This window comes from Salvia splendens, chromosome 7 (assembly GCF_004379255.2).
Source record: "Salvia splendens isolate huo1 chromosome 7, SspV2, whole genome shotgun sequence".
In the NCBI taxonomy this organism is placed as follows: Eukaryota; Viridiplantae; Streptophyta; class Magnoliopsida; order Lamiales; family Lamiaceae; genus Salvia; species Salvia splendens.
The window spans coordinates 6,844,474-6,861,793 of NC_056038.1; the positions used below are offsets into that span (position 1 = coordinate 6,844,474).

At 37.7% G+C, this 17,320-nt stretch overlaps 2 protein-coding genes and 1 pseudogene across 3 annotated transcripts; 2 read left to right on the forward strand and 1 right to left on the reverse strand.

Annotated features, from left to right (window-relative positions):
- Positions 1-2,039: 2,039 nt before the first annotated feature.
- Positions 2,040-6,227, forward strand: LOC121741862 (serine/arginine-rich-splicing factor SR34-like). 2 transcript variants are annotated; one of them, XR_006037940.1, is made up of 15 exons: positions 2,040-2,166; positions 2,408-2,496; positions 2,648-2,713; positions 2,781-2,855; positions 2,931-3,033; positions 3,122-3,168; positions 3,306-3,363; positions 3,540-3,589; positions 3,743-3,799; positions 3,892-4,019; positions 4,111-4,206; positions 5,022-5,110; positions 5,196-5,624; positions 5,785-5,879; positions 5,967-6,227. XR_006037940.1 is itself a non-coding variant. In XM_042134789.1 (14 exons), the coding sequence occupies exons 2-14, from the start codon at positions 2,413-2,415 to the stop codon at positions 5,968-5,970; spliced, it is 897 nt and encodes a 298-aa protein (XP_041990723.1). In that variant the 5' UTR covers positions 2,040-2,166; positions 2,408-2,412; the 3' UTR covers positions 5,971-6,227. The 2 variants fall into 2 exon arrangements, 1 of the variants encoding a protein (XP_041990723.1); XM_042134789.1 differs by lacking the exon at positions 5,022-5,110 and having other exon boundaries at positions 5,591-5,624.
- Positions 6,228-7,769: 1,542 nt separating this feature from the next.
- Positions 7,770-9,103, forward strand: LOC121741861 (phytochrome A-associated F-box protein-like). The gene has a single exon (XM_042134788.1). It carries the CDS (start codon positions 7,877-7,879, stop codon positions 8,861-8,863), a length of 987 nt encoding a protein of 328 aa, XP_041990722.1. The 5' UTR covers positions 7,770-7,876; the 3' UTR covers positions 8,864-9,103.
- A 180-nt stretch (positions 9,104-9,283) lies between these two features.
- Positions 9,284-11,225, reverse strand: LOC121810325 (annotated as a pseudogene).
- Positions 11,226-17,320: the final 6,095 nt, after the last annotated feature.

A 17,320-nucleotide genomic window follows, 5' to 3' on the forward strand; every position in this document is an offset into this window, starting at 1 on the left:
ATTTTAGTCTCCACTCTCCAACTTGTTTTAAGATGTCACATTAAGTTACTGGGAGATAATGTCATGCTCTGATGACTAAATATCGGTCATGATAAATTTATAAAAGTAAATTCACGTTACATATTTTATTTTTTGTTTTATCAAGTTGCATTGTAATTGCTAAAATGTACATGACAATCGTGTGTTGTACTCCTAATAGTAATTTGTACTAAATCATGTTTATGATTTTACTTAATTGAGGTCTCCAAAGGGATAATCAGATGTTTTAAAAACCGGACCGGTGGACGAACCGGCGTAGCTAATGGTTCAAGGTTCAACTGGTCCGACCGGTCGAATCATTGGTCGAGCCGGAATACTGTAGCAACACTCAGAGTATATATTTAATGCAATATATAATACTCCTACAAAAATAATTAAAATAATGTCAATAATAAACAAAAATGACATTATAATGCATAAATTTGGTGTATTCATATCATGCAATGTCAATAATCCTTCAATATATGAAGAAAACTCACTCCTATATAATAACATTAAGTGAATGATAAAATAAAATTGAAAAAAAGTTAATTAATATTTAGTGAATAATAAATATAATTAAATCTATTAGTTACATTAGGCATTAAAAATAAAAAAATTGATTTATAACAATATAATCACGAATAAAATTGGGTTTATAATAATAATAATTTAAGTACCTAAAACTTTACTAAGAAAAGATGTAAGAAGATTTTTTTTGTCATATTATTATATTTTTTCTAAATAGAAATTGTTATGAAAACATAATTCTGCAACTTAGTGCATACGCAATAAAAAATAAGGAGTAAAAAATATTTTGAGTAAAGTATGGCAGGTTTAGAATAGATATAGGAATATTATGTGTCCCACGTCGAAGAGTAAAGACTGATTCATAGCTTAGAAGTATTATAAAGGAGGACATCGATCAGATTATAATTATGCGTAATTGCGCATTAAAATCAAAGTTTAAAATTTAAATCGGTTTAACTGGTAACCGGTTTCCGATCAGATCGGCCGGCTTGAACCGTTTAAAACGGTCCAACGTGTGAGCGGTTTACATGGTGTAACCGGACCGGATATGGTGTTGGTTTGCGGTCGAACCGGTCCGGTTCGGTTTTTAAAACACTCTGTCGTGCAAATTTTAGTTCCTAAGCAATGACAATTGACACCTAGGATTCAGGCCTCACCCTCAATCTTACTCCAACAAATATAAAGAATGATTACTCAATTGATTAACACAATATATTTATAAGTATATAGATATTTTTGTAGGAGTTTTTGGTTGTATAGCATTATCATTTCATATGTAACAAGATATATATGTCGACAATGCACCACTAAATTAATATTTATAATTCAAACAAAATAAAAACATTTAGTAAAAATTATGAAATGGAGAGTATGAGCATCCACAATATGGGACGTTCCGGCGGATGTCCGACCGGCGAGCAGAACGTCCACTATTGGGGCGGACATCGGCTCGACGGACATCCGAGACGGACGAGAGGTCGTCCGCGGTCAAGCGCGGACGTCCGTCGTCTCATCCGCTATTGTGGTGATTCGACGAACGTCTCGGCGGACATCCCAATTTTCGTTTTTTAATCGAGACCCCCGTTCGGCTAGCTGCAAACTATATAGGTTCAAGGCATAATATATACTTTGTTTGAATCGTTATTTGGGTTGGGATGGTTTTTTTGGTGAACTATGTATTTTTTTTAAATTTAAATATGTATGTTTTTTAAATAAAATGGTTGCATTTCCCCGTATTCGTGTCAAAATTTTAATTCTGCAATTGTGTATTTGTGAATTTTTATTATTATGTTTGTCTGTCGGGATGTCCTAGTGCTTGTCCGCTACTGTGCAGTGGGATATTTTAGTGACGTGACAGTGTACTGAGATGTCCTTATGATGTGGCAAGAAGTGTTTTTTTGGGATGTCCTTAGTTTTGTACGCTAGGACGTCTGCCCTATTGCGGATGCTCTATTTAGTTGAGTTTTTGGCCAGTTGGACTATCCCATCCAATTTTACGCCCTTTTATTTACTTTCCAAAATTGCCCTTCTGTTTCAATCAGCCGCGTTTTAAACCCTAATTTCATTTCCTACTCTTCTCTATCTGGACCTCGCTGCGCTCCGCTCTCTCATCCATCGGTAAACCCACATTTTTAGCCTCCCCACTGACTGTCTTTTCATTTGATGTTTAATTTGTTGAGTTTGCTAGGCTTTTGTGATGCATAAATTGATCTTTGTTCGAATTCGTTATTGTTTTGAGCAAAATTGATTTTGGTAAAATTACGTTCACTGTATTATTTTAGGAATTTGCGTAGTTTATGTTTATAATTTTATCCGGATTAAAATTGTTGTAACATTTTCGCGTTTTTATGATCTTTAGCAAGAATGAGTCGCTCTAGCAGAACTCTCTATGTTGGCAACCTCCCCGGGGACGTTCGTGAGCGTGAAGTGGAGGATATTTTTTACAAGGTATTATATGTTAATGCGATTGCTCATTTTATCCGACTTAAGCAGCTGTGCTAGAATCGAGTTTTAATACCTGGATGTTGTTTTCTATATATTAGATAGATTTTAGAGTGATATCTCAATTTTGATACTGTTCAACTTCATGTACTGGCAGTATGGACCAATTGTGCATATTGATCTTAAAATCCCCCCAAGGCCTCCCGGCTATGCTTTTGTTGAGGTAAGGTTTGATTTACTTCTGAGTTTTTTATGCCTTGGAGTTTCTAATCTCTACCATTTCATGACAGTTTGAAGAGTCTCGCGATGCTGAGGATGCCATACGAGGACGCGATGGCTATGATTTTGATGGGCATCGCTTAAGGGTGGGCATTGTTTGCGTTCATCACCTTTTGCTCACCTCTGTTTGCTATGTTAATATTTATGATATTTGGTTACAGGTTGAGCTAGCACATGGTGGGCGCGGAAACTCATCATCTACAGATCGTCGTACTGAAAGTCGTGGTCCCCGTGGAGGAGTTTCTCGGCGCTCAGACTACAGAGGTGGGTATATGAATTCATATGTAAATGTCATCCAATGTTGAAGATTTTGGCATTACTGCAATTTTCTCATGTGAACTTAATATGCCAGTTTTAGTCACCAGCTTGCCTCATTCTGCTTCATGGCAAGATCTTAAGGTAAGTGTGCATTTAGTCAGCAGTCTATGGTCAATGGGGTCATACACACCACTTAGCTAGTCATTGGTCTTAAGTCTTATTGTTATTATATTATTATTATTATTATTATTATTATTATTATTATTATTATTATCCAGGATCATATGCGTCGAGCTGGAGATGTCTGCTTCTCACAAGTTTTCCATGAGGGTAGTGGTAAGTTTTATATCAATATGGGTATTTCTTTTGATTCTTTGACAGATTAACTAATATATATTGCTAGCTTATAATATTATATTCTGGGTCCATCCATGTGTTCTCTGGGATATTATTTTGGCATTTCTATTTGTGGCATATTTTTCTTAATGTGAATGCAACTTCTCTTCCCTCAGGAAAGACAGGGATAGTAGACTACACAAATTCTGATGACATGAAATATGCTGTGAGTCATATTGCTTCTCTTCCATTTCTTATTTCTTATGAAACTGATATACATTTAAATGACTACTTTCTCTGTTTGTCTCCTTACTTGAGCAATTCTGGCCATACATTTGTACCCGCCACATTCAGTATTGATTTTTCTTGTCCAATGCAGATCAAGAAGCTCGATGGTTCTGAGTTTCGGAATGCCTTCTCACGGGCTAGAGTACATGTATGACTAGCTTCTGCATGGTTGTCTTTTTTTGGGATACCAGATTGCAATTTCATATAGTAGTATCTCATAACATCTTTGTTTTTTATTAGGTCAAGGAATATGATTCCAGCCGCAGCCGTAGTCGTAGCCGCAGTCGCAGCCCGCCTTACTCAAAAGGCAGGAACAATGGTCGAAGCAAGAGCAGAAGTCCAAGTGTTGGCCGAAGCAGGAGCAGAAGGTTTCATGCTGTTTAGAGGCAATTCATGTTCTTTTATTGGTTGGTAAACATCTGTTGATGGGATTATTTTCTTTGATAAATCTACTTGCAGCAAGTCGCCTAAAGGAAAATCATCACGCCGTTCAAGATCTCGGTCAAGATCTGTATCTCGATCTCGTTCTGGATCAAAAGCGCACTCTTTGTCGAGGTATAGTATACTTGTCTGGGTTTTTTTACTGAAGATTGTGCTTTCACTTCTGCTCTGTTGGTTGGCAAGCGTTGCAGTTTTTAATGGATGCAGTTTATTGTTAACATTTTAATGTACTGTAGATGATGACGACATATAATATTACTACATTTCTTCTCGCACAGCTAAAGTACTCTTTACATATTCTTGTTGTTTTACTAAAATGCGTCCAAAAAATTAGAACTGAAATGTTCTTTACAATACTAATTTTGGCTAAACATGTACCATTGCTGATCCTTTAACTAACTAACCCAAAACAAATTTAAATTTGGGATATGGACAGTAAATTATTTTAAACAAAGCACAGAAAAATAAATTTTAGGTTTCTACTAAGTAACTTTTTTATGTTGATTATAAAATATCTATCCTGACTTTTTTTACTAAGTAACTTTTTTATGTTGATTAATGCAAATATATTTCTCGGATTTTTTTTGTGTTTTGTTTTGTTCCACAATAGAACCCTATTATTAATTATAACAGTTGATGCCAGTAAAATATTTGTTCGGCAATAGTCCCAAGTACCCCAAACTGTATTTCGTTACTAGAGCCAGCAGTTGATGCCAGTAAAATATTTGTTTGAACTATTTGAATAAACAAAACATGACATATTCTATTTTCGCCATTGAAGGAGTCTGCTTTTCTTGCCTCTTCCCTTTTCTCCCTTGCCCTCCCACTTTTGCATCATGTATGTGGTTGTGAAAAATTATGTCAGCCGTCAAAGGATCACTTTTCTTTATCCTTTGCAAACTTGGAATTACTTTCTCTCTTGTTCCTAGATATGGATATATGCGCGATCTGGGGATTGCATGTTAGGATCTTGTTGGGTAAATTGGTTCAGTTGGCTACAACTCTTTTGGGGTTGGAGGTATGATGCTTTCTAGATGGTAACTTTGGAATCCTTCTCGATGTCTCTGTTCTAATGAGCATCGCAAATGTCCAATGGGTGCTAGATTGGGAACATGAAGATCATGGATTACTATGGTGAAGCTGGATATTGGACTAATTGAATAAGAGAACACCTTTTTGCAGTGGAAACGTTTAAACCGTCTGGTGCTAAGCTATCAACTCATTCTATACGAGTATATATTGATTCTTTTGGTATCTTTGGTAATCACATGTTCCAGTGCCAAGGTCGTTTCTTTTTTTGATAGGTTACTTGCTTGTGTGAAATTAATATTTTCATTTTCGTTTTTCTTCTCATGTGTATCCTAAATGTTTGTGAGTTTCCTCTTGCCCAATATGGTCACGGTCACTATGATGTGGAAGTGGCAACAAGGCTCTTGGATCAAAGTTTTAAAGAGGGACTAGTGGATATTAAATTGGGTTGTTTCTGGACCTTTTGCAGATCTCCTTCAAGATCCAGATCCCCGAAACCTGCTGTAAGTTTAGTCCTACTTCAGTAAATCGTCACTCTCTTATTTTTCACCATTCTGGATACATATAATATGAAATTACTTTCAATCTAAATTCGGGAATTTTATGTAATACTGTTCAACATTATGCTTTTTATATCTTCGTTCCAAAAATTATAACATCCAGAAACATACAAGTGCGAGTCCCAAAAAACGCGGTTTAAGCAGAAGCCTTAGCCGTAGCAAGAGCCCAAGCCAGAGCCGAAGCAGGAGCCGTTCCAGGTTTACTTATTTCAGATTTGTATGCTGTCGCCATAATATGATTGATCTACATTCTTGATGTTAATTATCGTTTTTTATTTTTAACAGGTGAATTAGTAATTTGATGGGGAATTAGTGCTGCAGTGCTTTGCTAGTTAATCCTGCACTAGAATTTGCAGTAAATCAAGAGAAACTACAATGTGTTATGACTGATGATCAAATTTCTAAATTTCTCTTGTTGTCTGAAGAAAATTTTATGTTTCTGCAAGACCGAAGAACCTATGTTTTTGTTTTTTTTTGCAAATTGTAGCTATATTGTATGTACTATTGTTGATGACTTAAATTATAACCTACCAGCCCTTGGATCTCCGTGGACTTGAGCTCACATTTATGCGCTAGCGGTTTACGGTTTAACACACCTCTTCTACTGGACTCTGTGGCGTGCTCCCATATCAATGTTTTACAAGTGTTGTCTTCATTTTAATTTAATTTGGATCTCCATGCTTGAACCCGGTTGCCTTGATCGATGCTATCCCATATGAAAATGAGTTTTATTATGTCACAGCTTGTAGGTGCTGCCAAGTACGAAAATGATTGTTGTAGCAAAGTTGGGGTTGCCTTTTGTGGCCTAATTTGGTGATAGATGTGGTAGAGAATTGAGTTCTGAAATTTGAAAATTTGAGTATTATTGGATGAATTGGAGTGTAAGAGAATGGCATGATATCTGTTACAAGTGGTGAGATTGGATTTGGAGTGGTGATGGCCTATCTCAACTGCCACAACTTTAAAATGTTTCTTATCTTGTTTGCACATGGGATATGAAGGTACTGTGTTGATGGCGATGGATTTGAAGGGTCCCAAAAGAATTTCATGTGATTTTGATTCGAGTGAGGGGTGGGGGTGGGGAATTTAGGAAAGATTTGTGATGGAAACAAGGTGGATAGAGGAATCGTGATATTTTGGGAGTCGAATTTTTTTATACAGGATTACTAACTACTATGATAAATTATAAATTACTTTATAAAATAAACAAAATGACTAACATTAGAAAATCTAAAAGAACATAAATAAATTCAAGAGAAAATCGAAGGAGATATAGAAAAATATTAACATGAATGAATTCAAGAGAAAATCTAAGGAGATATTGAAAAAGTAATCAGAATACAGATTCACACCAGAGGTCACACGGTTACAAGCCAATGTCCTTACCAATTGCGCCAAACCATAGATCAGAATACCTATGTTAAACAATTTAATCAATTTTGTATAAAGTACTTTATTTAAATTAAACATATCTGCTTTAATAATGATAATTGATAACATACAGTGATATTTCTTGTTTCTTATATAGTTCGTTTTAGTCCTATAGTTTAACAGTTCAACCTTATTATTAATATTTGATTTATTTTTCAGATGTTTAAAAATTTAGATTTTATTTAAATACTTTGAAATCACTTAAACTATAGTAATACTATATTTTTATATAAAATATATTTACTTTTTTGTGCAACTCCACAAGATCCAGTTTTTGGATTCACCATTGGACTAAGGTTTATAGAACATTTTCCCACAATATTCAATTTTTGGATCCACCCAGAGTAAGGATTATCGAACAATAAAATGGTAAGTTAAAACCTAAAATGTATTGGTTTGAATTAGAATGAGCATAAGAATAATGGAGTAGTAATTCACAATTGATGAATTCCATTTTGTGAATTTGATATTATCATGTTGGAATATACTCGATTATTTTACATAAAGAAACTCCCCTTTTTCAATAATTTATACCCCTATTGCCGCAATTATATGCAACTTTTTCAACACGTGCATGACATTTCCACTAACAGCAAATTTTATTCCGTCACCAATTCAACTCCAACCACAGAAATACTTTTGCAACGTCAGTCCCTAATTTATTCCAAATTTGCCAAACACGCCCTCTCCCGCAAAGCTAGAAAACCTCCACCACTCTCACTCCGCCATTTCCACTCTCTCTCTCCCCCTCCCACTTTCAAACAATGTGTGAAAGCGCTTTCTCGAGCCTCTCCGACGACGTCATCCTCAACATATTCTACAAGCTCGCCGACGATCCTAGGGTTTGGGCTCGGATCGCCTGCGTCTCCACCAAATTCTCCGCCCTAATCCGGACCGTCTGCTGCAGAACCAAATGCGCGCAATCGATCCCCGCCGTCGTCTCCGATCTCCACCCGGAGGCGGCGCCACCGAGCGCCTGGTCCTCTCTCTACAAGCTCTCCGTCTGCTGCCCCGGCCTCCTCCACTCCGGCGTCCTCCTCGAGAACTCCGATTTCGGCCTCGAGCGCGAGATCGGACCCGATCAGATTTATCAGGAGCACCGATTGTCACGAGCAGCGGAAACCGCCGGAGAAGAAGTTGCTTCTTCCAGCAGCCGCGATCGGCAACCGGTGGTTTCCGTTCCTGATGGCGTGTGGTCGCTTTACGATGATTTGCTGTACGATACTCTGTACAGCGACTCCGCTGCGCTGGCGGCTGAGGCGACGCCGGAAATGACCGGAATCCAGCCTGAGTTGGCGGAGACGGAGGATCGGAATCCCGATGCCGCTCCTTGTAAGAAGAGGAAGATTTCTAGGTCACACAGGTCGCATTTGGCGTCGGGGATTTGGAATCTGAGCCGTGAGCAGGGGAATAAGCTGCTCGCCAGCAGATTCAAGGGGGATAGTCTGTACATTTGCGATTGGCCGGGGTGTGTTCATGTCGAGGAGAAGAGGAATTACATGTTATTTAGGGGGATTTTTAAGAATTTCAAGCAATCGAGGGTTTGGAGAACGATCAACGATGGGTGTAGGAGCAGGATTGATTTGAATTGTGCGTTTTGCGCTTCGAAACAGACGTGGGATTTGCATTCATCGTTTTGTTTGAGGAGATATTTTGGCTTCCATGATGACGGGGAGCCAGTCGTTCGAGCTTATGTTTGCGAAAATGGGCATGTTTCCGGAGCGTGGACTGATTGGCCTTTGTACACTTGAACCTGCAATCTGCTTGCTTATGGGTAAAAAATAGTAGAATATAGTTTTCTTTAGCATTAGTTATCTGCTTTGGTTACATTTGTTGTCAATGTTTGTTATCTTATGACTCTTTCAGGATATATCTATGTGTGTTTAGTTTGTGTAATAGGAGTAGCATACATTATTTGAGCTTTGCAGTAATTAGCTTGATTTTGATAATATGTCAAATTATCTTTGGAGTAACCTGGAATTTCGTTTCTATATGGAGTGATTCTCAGCTTGGTTTGATGCAGTTGTGAAACTGTATATCATGGTCTTCTATTTGGAGAAGTATGGAGAAACATAAGAGGGGATTATGTGTTGAAGCCCCTTGCATTCTAGACTTGTGACTTCTTGATTTTGACCTTGTTCGATGAACTTGTTTACTAATCATAGGAATTTGGCTTTAGTGAATCTGGGATACTGTTAAACATCTTGGCCTTGTGACCAGTCGCATGACCTTGTTTCATTTTACATATATCATCGTTCATGGATGAACTTGGTTCTTGAATCATAGAAATTTTGGTCCAACTAAATTGGGGAAACTACTATGAATTATTTTGGCCTTGTGACTGACCACATGACCTTCTTATGTTTTATACATTTGTTAATGAACTTGTTCTCTAATCGTAGAAATCTTTATTCAGTGATATTGAATCATCTTGACCTTGTGGCAACTCTCAGTCATCTCGACATTACCTTCTTGTATTTTGAACTTGTTCTCTAATCATATGAACTTGGTTTTAGTGGAATTAGTGTTGGTGATGATATAAAGCGTCTGCTAATGTGTTCCAAGCTCTGTTCTCTCTTCCATATTTTTTTGATGGGATTGTTCTACACTTATAAGAAATGTCTGTTCAACGAAACGTGAGGAACTTCAAATGTCGAAATCATCTTTGATTGATTATCGTTGGTCTTAGCCTAGCCCCTCCGAATTCTTCCATCTGATCTCTTTGGATTCTCATTTTCATTCTTGCTGTTAGCTTGTACCAGCTTATAGTTTTTGTCTGTTTGTTAGTATGATTTAGTATCATACTACTTAGTAAAGTATACTTGCATTATAATGTTGGTTAAAATACTTCCTGTTGAATTGCATGATCTCGACGTGGATGATGGAATGCATAGGGATGTGCGGTATATTCCTCTATTATAATGGGAGACGGAGGATTGATATTTTTACAACTATAAAGCTACTAATTTTAATTTATATCCGAAGTGCGAGAGAGCCTTATATATGTCATCATCTTGTTACAAATATTACCGGTTTCTGGTAATTTGGTTACGTATGGCATATCTAACGTTGACACTTAGATTTGATGTCTTTACATATCGTCATTGGTGCCTGGTGATAATTTTATTGGGGAAAAAATTATGCTCATTTTTTTAAAAATGTGATAGTATTCCACTTTAATAAAAAAAAATATACTCATTATTGGTTACAAGTATTTTGTACTAACAGATAATATCTATTTTGGGTATGGCTCGATCCATTGTATTGTGTAATCTGGTAATTCGTGCCATATCTATTTAATTAGTTGATTACAAATTGGTGGTTGTGTTGCGCGGGCTTCATTATTGGTTTTCTGTTCCAGATGAAGATTTGATTTTGTTTTGTTATATACTCATAAAAGTATAATGCAAGCACAATTACCAAAGTACTACTTGAATTGGTTATTCTTGCTTATTTATACCACATATGCAGTGCACAAGAAATTATTAAAAAAAAGGCACCATTAACATTCAACAACACTAAGAAATAGTAGTGGGCATTCCTCGGCTTTTTCAGTATCATCACCGAGCAGTGAGCATGATGCGATGCGCACAATAGTCGCTTACACTGCCTAAAACAGCCCTGCATACAGAACTTATTTACTATTCTAACGAATAAAAGAGGGATCATTACCTCTTGATAGCTCCATAACCATGGCTCCCAACAACCAGCACAGAGGCATTATTATTATGCTTGTCCACTGCGTCGCATAGAGCATTCCTAGGATCGCCTTCTATACCCTCCATTTTCACATCTTTAACCTGCTTAAAATGTAATCAATCATAACCATAACTTTGTGAGTATCTAACTCTTTGATCTTCCACTAAAATACCTAGCAATTTCAAAATCAAACAATGATCTAAATCGATCGTTACTAAAACCTAATCAACAAACGAGTAAGTATCAGGAAACTCAATTTTCAAACTCAAACAAGTTTGAAAGGTGATTTTTCCGGCGCCGGCGAGAACAAGTGTTTCAGAGTCCATTCCAAAGCGTAAAGGCTATGATCGCTGTCGTCAATTCCAACCACCATCACGGATTTATCCATCTCTGCAACGATTCGAGCTGAAATTTTTTCGAATTTTATAGAAATTAGTTATTGCACTTGCTTGGTCTAGAATTTTCTGGGGGAGAGGGGTATATTATGTATGTTAGGATTAGTAATCAAATTCGAAAATGAAAAATAATTAAGAAATTGATTTTCGACAGACTCCGCAGGCAGCGTTTTCAGTTTTCTTGTTGGCGTTGGAATCGTGCTAGTGGGACCCGCCACTGGCGCCACGCATGATTGCTCAACGTCTCAATTCATTCTTCATTAAGTTTCTAAATTGAGGATTATATATTCTCATTGAAAAATCCAAATGAATTGGTTGCACTTAGATGTATATTTTTTTTTTGACAAGTAGACCTCATTCAGATCATTAGCACTGGGGCGCCCTAAGGCGCGCCACGTCACCAGTTTTATCCTTCTATCCTCCACCTACAGTGGGGCGCCCTAAGGCGCGTCACGTCATCAGTTGTACTATTGTTTTGTTTAATTAATTTAAATGTTTTCAAATATAGTATGCAAACGAAAATTAACAAAAAAAGAACAAGTAATTAAAAACCGGCGAATATTGATTACAGAAAAAGTTACACGATTCAAGTTACACTAAAACCGGCTAATCTACGCAATTCCTAACTTTCGGCGCAGCTCATCGATCAACGCCCGGAGATATTCGGCTTAGTCGAGGTCCGTACACTTCTTGAGGGGCCTTGTGCGTCTGCAACAGCGTCCTCGCCATCGAAGCTGTTGCCAACGACTCAAAGGCGGTTGCCTTCGGGGTCGGGGCCGGGAACGGCGATGGGGTTGCGGCGGTCGAGGATGATGTCGCCGTAGCCTTCCCCTTGGCCTTCGCAGCCTTGACGCCTATGGGACGCAGGGAGGACATCGGTGTGCCGGTACTATCGTCCTCCATGTACGTCCGGTTGAGGTCTACCGGACGATTCCCGCAGTCGCTGCTCGTGCCACCACCAGCTTCGGTGGTCTTCGACCTCTTTCCCCCCGGTGTGCACAATTCCGCCTTGGAACTTCTGCTTGTCCCTCAAGAGCGCCCAGATGGCCTCGTGCTTGAACTCGCCGTATAGGGACTGGTACGACAACATCGCTTTGGAGCGCACGTCGCTCAAGCTCTCGCCGCTCCCCTGCCCCGCGCGCACTTCTCGTACTCCGACGAGAACAGGTTGATTTGCTTCTTCACCTGGTCCCAGTGCTTGCGGAGCTGCTCCCGTTAGCGCTTGTACGCTCTCGGCGGCTTCGCCTCATTGTAGCGCTCGGCGATGCGCTCCCAGTACGCGATCTGCCTTTGGTTGTTTGCGAATATCGGATCCTCCGATATGTCCACCCAACACCTCGCCAATATGAGGGTTTCATCCGGCTGGTAGTTTGTACGGCCGGGTGCCTACTCTTCACATACTTCCGAAGGTGGCAACTTGTACGCACGATGCCGGGTCCGCTTCTTTTTGGCGGGTGCGGCGGATGGGGTGGCGGCGGCGGTGGCGGGCTCGGCGGCGATGACCTCGGCGGGAGGGGGCGACGGGTCGGTTTGGTGACGGCTCCATGTCAGACAAATCGTACGATTCTGTGCTGAATTCAGGATCGTACTGCGTGTTGGCGGCGAATGATCGATATTCGCCGGGTTCTGTACCCGGCCAACGCGCCTCACCACTGAACATCGGACTGTTGGGACTTGATGAATCCATTTCGTAGTAATAAAAAATGTGAGTTTCGAGAGTGGAATCGCGAAATGAAATGTTAACAATGAAGGATATTTATAAAAAAATGAAACCGCGTGTCATCGTCCGCGACCATCGTCCGCGGAGCCCACAATGCGGCGGACGATGGCACAGACGATAGCCTATCGTCCGCGCTATACGCCGCGGACGATGTATCGGCCGTGAGCATCGGGCGAGCCCGATGCCAGGCACCCCATTGTGGGTGCTCTCAGAATGATTATATTTGAGAGTGTATCTTACTAGTTGAATGGAGTACTTAATATTTTCATTTCAAAATGGTAATTAGAGTTTTGTAAGATAATGAAATAATAGTAAAATATTATCCTTCCGTGAGTAACTTACGTTGTGCATAAATTTTAAATAATGTTAGTCTTGAACGAGTAATCGGACTCAATAATGGAGAGCAGTTTGAGACGTCATCCACCAATGTTTATTCATGCGGAGTACCTTAAGGCCATTTTCAATGAGAAAAGGTATATGAAAGAGGTATACCAAAAGTGAAATATACTTTTTTGAAAATGTAATATATTTTAAAGAAAAAAGTACTCCATCCATTCTATATTAGTGGAGAAATTAAGAAAAATTGTGTTAAGTGAGCTGAATAAAGGATATTTAAAGTAAGAAAGGAAAAATGTAGAAAGATGAAGAGAGCATAAAGTAAGAGAGAGTAAAGCAAGTGAGAAGAAATGTGTTGACTTTTACTAAAAATGGAAATGACTTCACTACTATGTAACCTACCAAAATGACAAAATGATTCCACTTCTGTGGAACGTAGGGAGTACTAAATAAGGTAAATTACTTTTTATAAATAAAATAATAGTATAAAATGGATTTAAAAAATATAAAATTTGATATCTTCCCCCTAGGATAATGGTTTTTCATGAAAAGAATGCAAATATGATAGTTATAAGATTTTATTTCTTCATGTAAGTTTTATGTCTCACATATGTGACATGTGATAGAATCCTATATAGAATTGGATTTTTGATGTAATACACTAACTTGGTATAAGACACATTTTCCCCTAATTAATAAGCTATCAATTAGCTATTAATATATATTTGAATGAGACGTTTCTTAGTATGTGATTAGTTAGCCATTTAATTGGCAAAATCAATTAGTAGTCGATCACCATAAATAGAATATTTGATTTCTATTAATAATGAAAATATACGTGTATATATATAACTATTTGATTAGCATTATGTAGGCAATCAAATGTGAATATATATATATAGGATAGTGATCAATGTATAACTAATCTTAAGTGTATAACTAGAGAACAAATCTCAGCCACACATCTTAATACTCCAAATTAATCTTATGGCTTAAATAATCTTGCAGATTTTTATAAAAAATAATAGCCAAAGGCATTTTTGGAATTCAATATCTCTAATGTATCAACGTGAATTGTCTTCTGCGCAATTTGTACAATCTGAATCTGAATTGTCTCCAGCCACCGCCACGACCGGCCTCTTCGCCGCAGCCGAACATGCGCTGAGACGAGAGGGTGATTGGGCGGTAGGTGGCGGGCGGTGCGTGCCCCTACTGCGGCGGAATGGTGCAGGCATTGGACGTGCAGAGCAACTGGAGATTCTGCTTCGTGCCGCTCTTTTTCAAAACTAAGCGCAAACTCTACTGCTCCATGTGTTTAAGGCGTTTAGTCCCCCTATAACTCTTTTCCAGATTATCCATGATTTTTACCTTTTCTTTCTTCTTATTTTCTTCATTTTTTATGTTTTTTTTTTCAGTTATGAAGGTTTTGTTTTGGGGCTGAGTAGTTTTGCGGAAGTTAGTAGTGTGTATATTGTATGGAACTTTGGATAGTGTAATAAATCGGCATATAATTATGAAACTGAATTAACCTGAACTTTTTTCATATTTTTTGAGATAAACATGTGTTTCCTTTCTATGTGTGTATATTATTCATGATTCGGGGATGTTAGTTGTCATTGTTCAAGTGATTAGCATAAGTGATTATCATGAATTAATACACACATCACTCTTAGCATGATTTTACTTCACTCTTGTTTACAAAACACATCACTCCTATTCTGATTTTACTTCACTCTTGTTCACAAAACACTTCACTCTTGTTTGTTCAGAAAACCCTTCACTCTTGTTCACAAAACACATCACTCTTATTCTGATTTTACTTCACTCTTGTTCACAAAACACATCACTCTTATTCTGATTTTACTTCACTCTTGTTCACAAAACACTTCACTCTTGTTCAGAAAACACTTCACTCTTGTTCACAAAACACATCACTCTTATTCTGATTTTACTTCACTCTTGTTCACAAAACACATCACTCTTATTCTGATTTTACTTCACTCTTGTTCACAAAACACATCACTCTTACTCAGATTTTACTTCACTTTTGTTCACAAAACACATCACTCTTACTCAGATTTTACTTCACTCTTGTTCACAAACCACATCACTCTTAACATGATTTTACTTCACTCTTGTTTACAAACACATGACTCTTAGCATGATTTTACTTCACTCTTGTTCACAAAACACATCACTCTTATTCTGATTTTACTTCACTCTTGTTCACAAAACACATCACTCTTATTCTGATTTTACTTCACTCTTGTTCACAAAACACATCACTCTTACTCAGATTTTACTTCACTCTTGTTCACAAAACACATCACTCTTACTCAGATTTTACTTCACTCTTGTTCACAAAACCGCACCACTCTTAGCATGATTTTACTTCACTCTTGTTTGCAAAACACATCACTCTTAGCATAATCTTACTTTACTGTTGTTTTTGTAATAATCGAGCCGCGTTGGAGTATATGAGTTTTCTTTCTGTATGTTGCTTAGGTTTCGTATTGGATTCAATGACGCTGAAGCATTTTGTTGTAAAATGAATTTTAATTAATTACAAACATGCAACAACTTTTGAATTAAAACCGAGATGATGCTATTTCCAATCTAATTCATCCATTTTGGCAATATTGTTCATCTTCTGCGCCTAATTTTACACTGACATTTAAATGCAGAATGAAAACCTAATTCATGGCTGCTGTTCATCTTCGTAACCTCTCTTCTCGCACCGCAACTCCTGCAGCACCATGGAGGTCGGAAACACCTGCTGCTGACTTGAAATGGAGCCAATCGCTATATTCTCTCACTTCGATTGAAACATATCGAAGAGAGAAACAAACAGCAAACAGAAACCCGATTTCCGACGAATTGAATCGATAAATTTTATTGAAATCAACGAATTGAAACCGAGACCAGCTTAATTCAATGTTAATCGATTGGGGATTCAGCCGCCATTGGAGTACAGTGAGCTGAGCTTGAATTGATCTGCGAGTCGTAATTAAACTCCAAATGAAAAGAATATGTGATCTCGGTTCGTAATTTTGGATGCAAGGACCATTATACCCCCGTCTTGTTATTATGGAGTAAATTTGTAATTGAGGAAACTAATTTCTCCTTAAATTCAAAAATTACATGTATTAATACCAACCCTTGATTTTCTTGATCTTGTGGCTGTAATTTGTTCTCTAGTTATTTGGTTAAGGGGTGTTTGCCATAGATCACTACTATATATATATATATATATATATGGGTGTGACTACAAAGATTGATTCATATTATTGAGCAATTAGTCATTACCGCTTTGACTATATATTTCATATGATTTGGATCAAATTAGTAAGTTATATTAATGTAAAAGAATCGTCCATATAATATAGTCACTTTGATGGAACCATGGCTTTAATTTTTTTGATAATTAGGGTTTGTCATCTCTTTGTATATTGATGCACTATTTATTAGCATTATAAATGCCTGCAAGTTTACATGGTAGATCTAGTATAGCTAAAGGTAAGTACCGGGAACAGAGGGAATAAGATTGTAACTGGCTATTATATACTAAGCGTCATATACTGTTTAGAGATACGGAGGTTTTGGTTTGATTTATTAAACTAGACAAAAATAAATAAACAAATAACATAAAGCATATAAACATATAATACAAAATAGGCGATAGAGTGTAGAATTTTAGGATCCATAAACACAGTCACGAGCTATTATCCTATCGACTTCCTTGAATTACGGTCTCTAGAGTTATTAAGTAGGTCGCTCTATTAGATTAACCCCCCGAGGTGAGAAATCCGCAGATTAGATGTTGAAACCAAAGTCCCTTTAAATCTCTAACATCTAACTCCCAAAAGATTGTTAAGACCAATGACCTCATGTGAAACCTCAACTCTCCCAAGTTCTATTGAATTAAAGTGTGAATTATCCATTTCCAAGTCAATTATTTCGTCTCCCAAGTACTCTAATCAACTCTAACATGTATTCAAAAGTTAGCTAATCTATTGAATATAGAAAACACAAGGATAAATCAAATAACTACCGGAGCT

Coding starts and splice junctions, on each gene's coding strand:
- LOC121741862 (XM_042134789.1), top strand. CDS start 2,413: ATGAGTCGCTCTAGCAGAACTCTCTATGTTGGCAACCTCCCCGGGGAC. Junction 2,497..2,647: donor TGGAGGATATTTTTTACAAG/GTATTATATGTT, acceptor ATGTACTGGCAG/TATGGACCAATTGTGCATAT. Junction 3,800..3,891: donor TCTCACGGGCTAGAGTACAT/GTATGACTAGCT, acceptor GTTTTTTATTAG/GTCAAGGAATATGATTCCAG.
- LOC121741861 (XM_042134788.1), top strand. CDS start 7,877: ATGTGTGAAAGCGCTTTCTCGAGCCTCTCCGACGACGTCATCCTCAAC.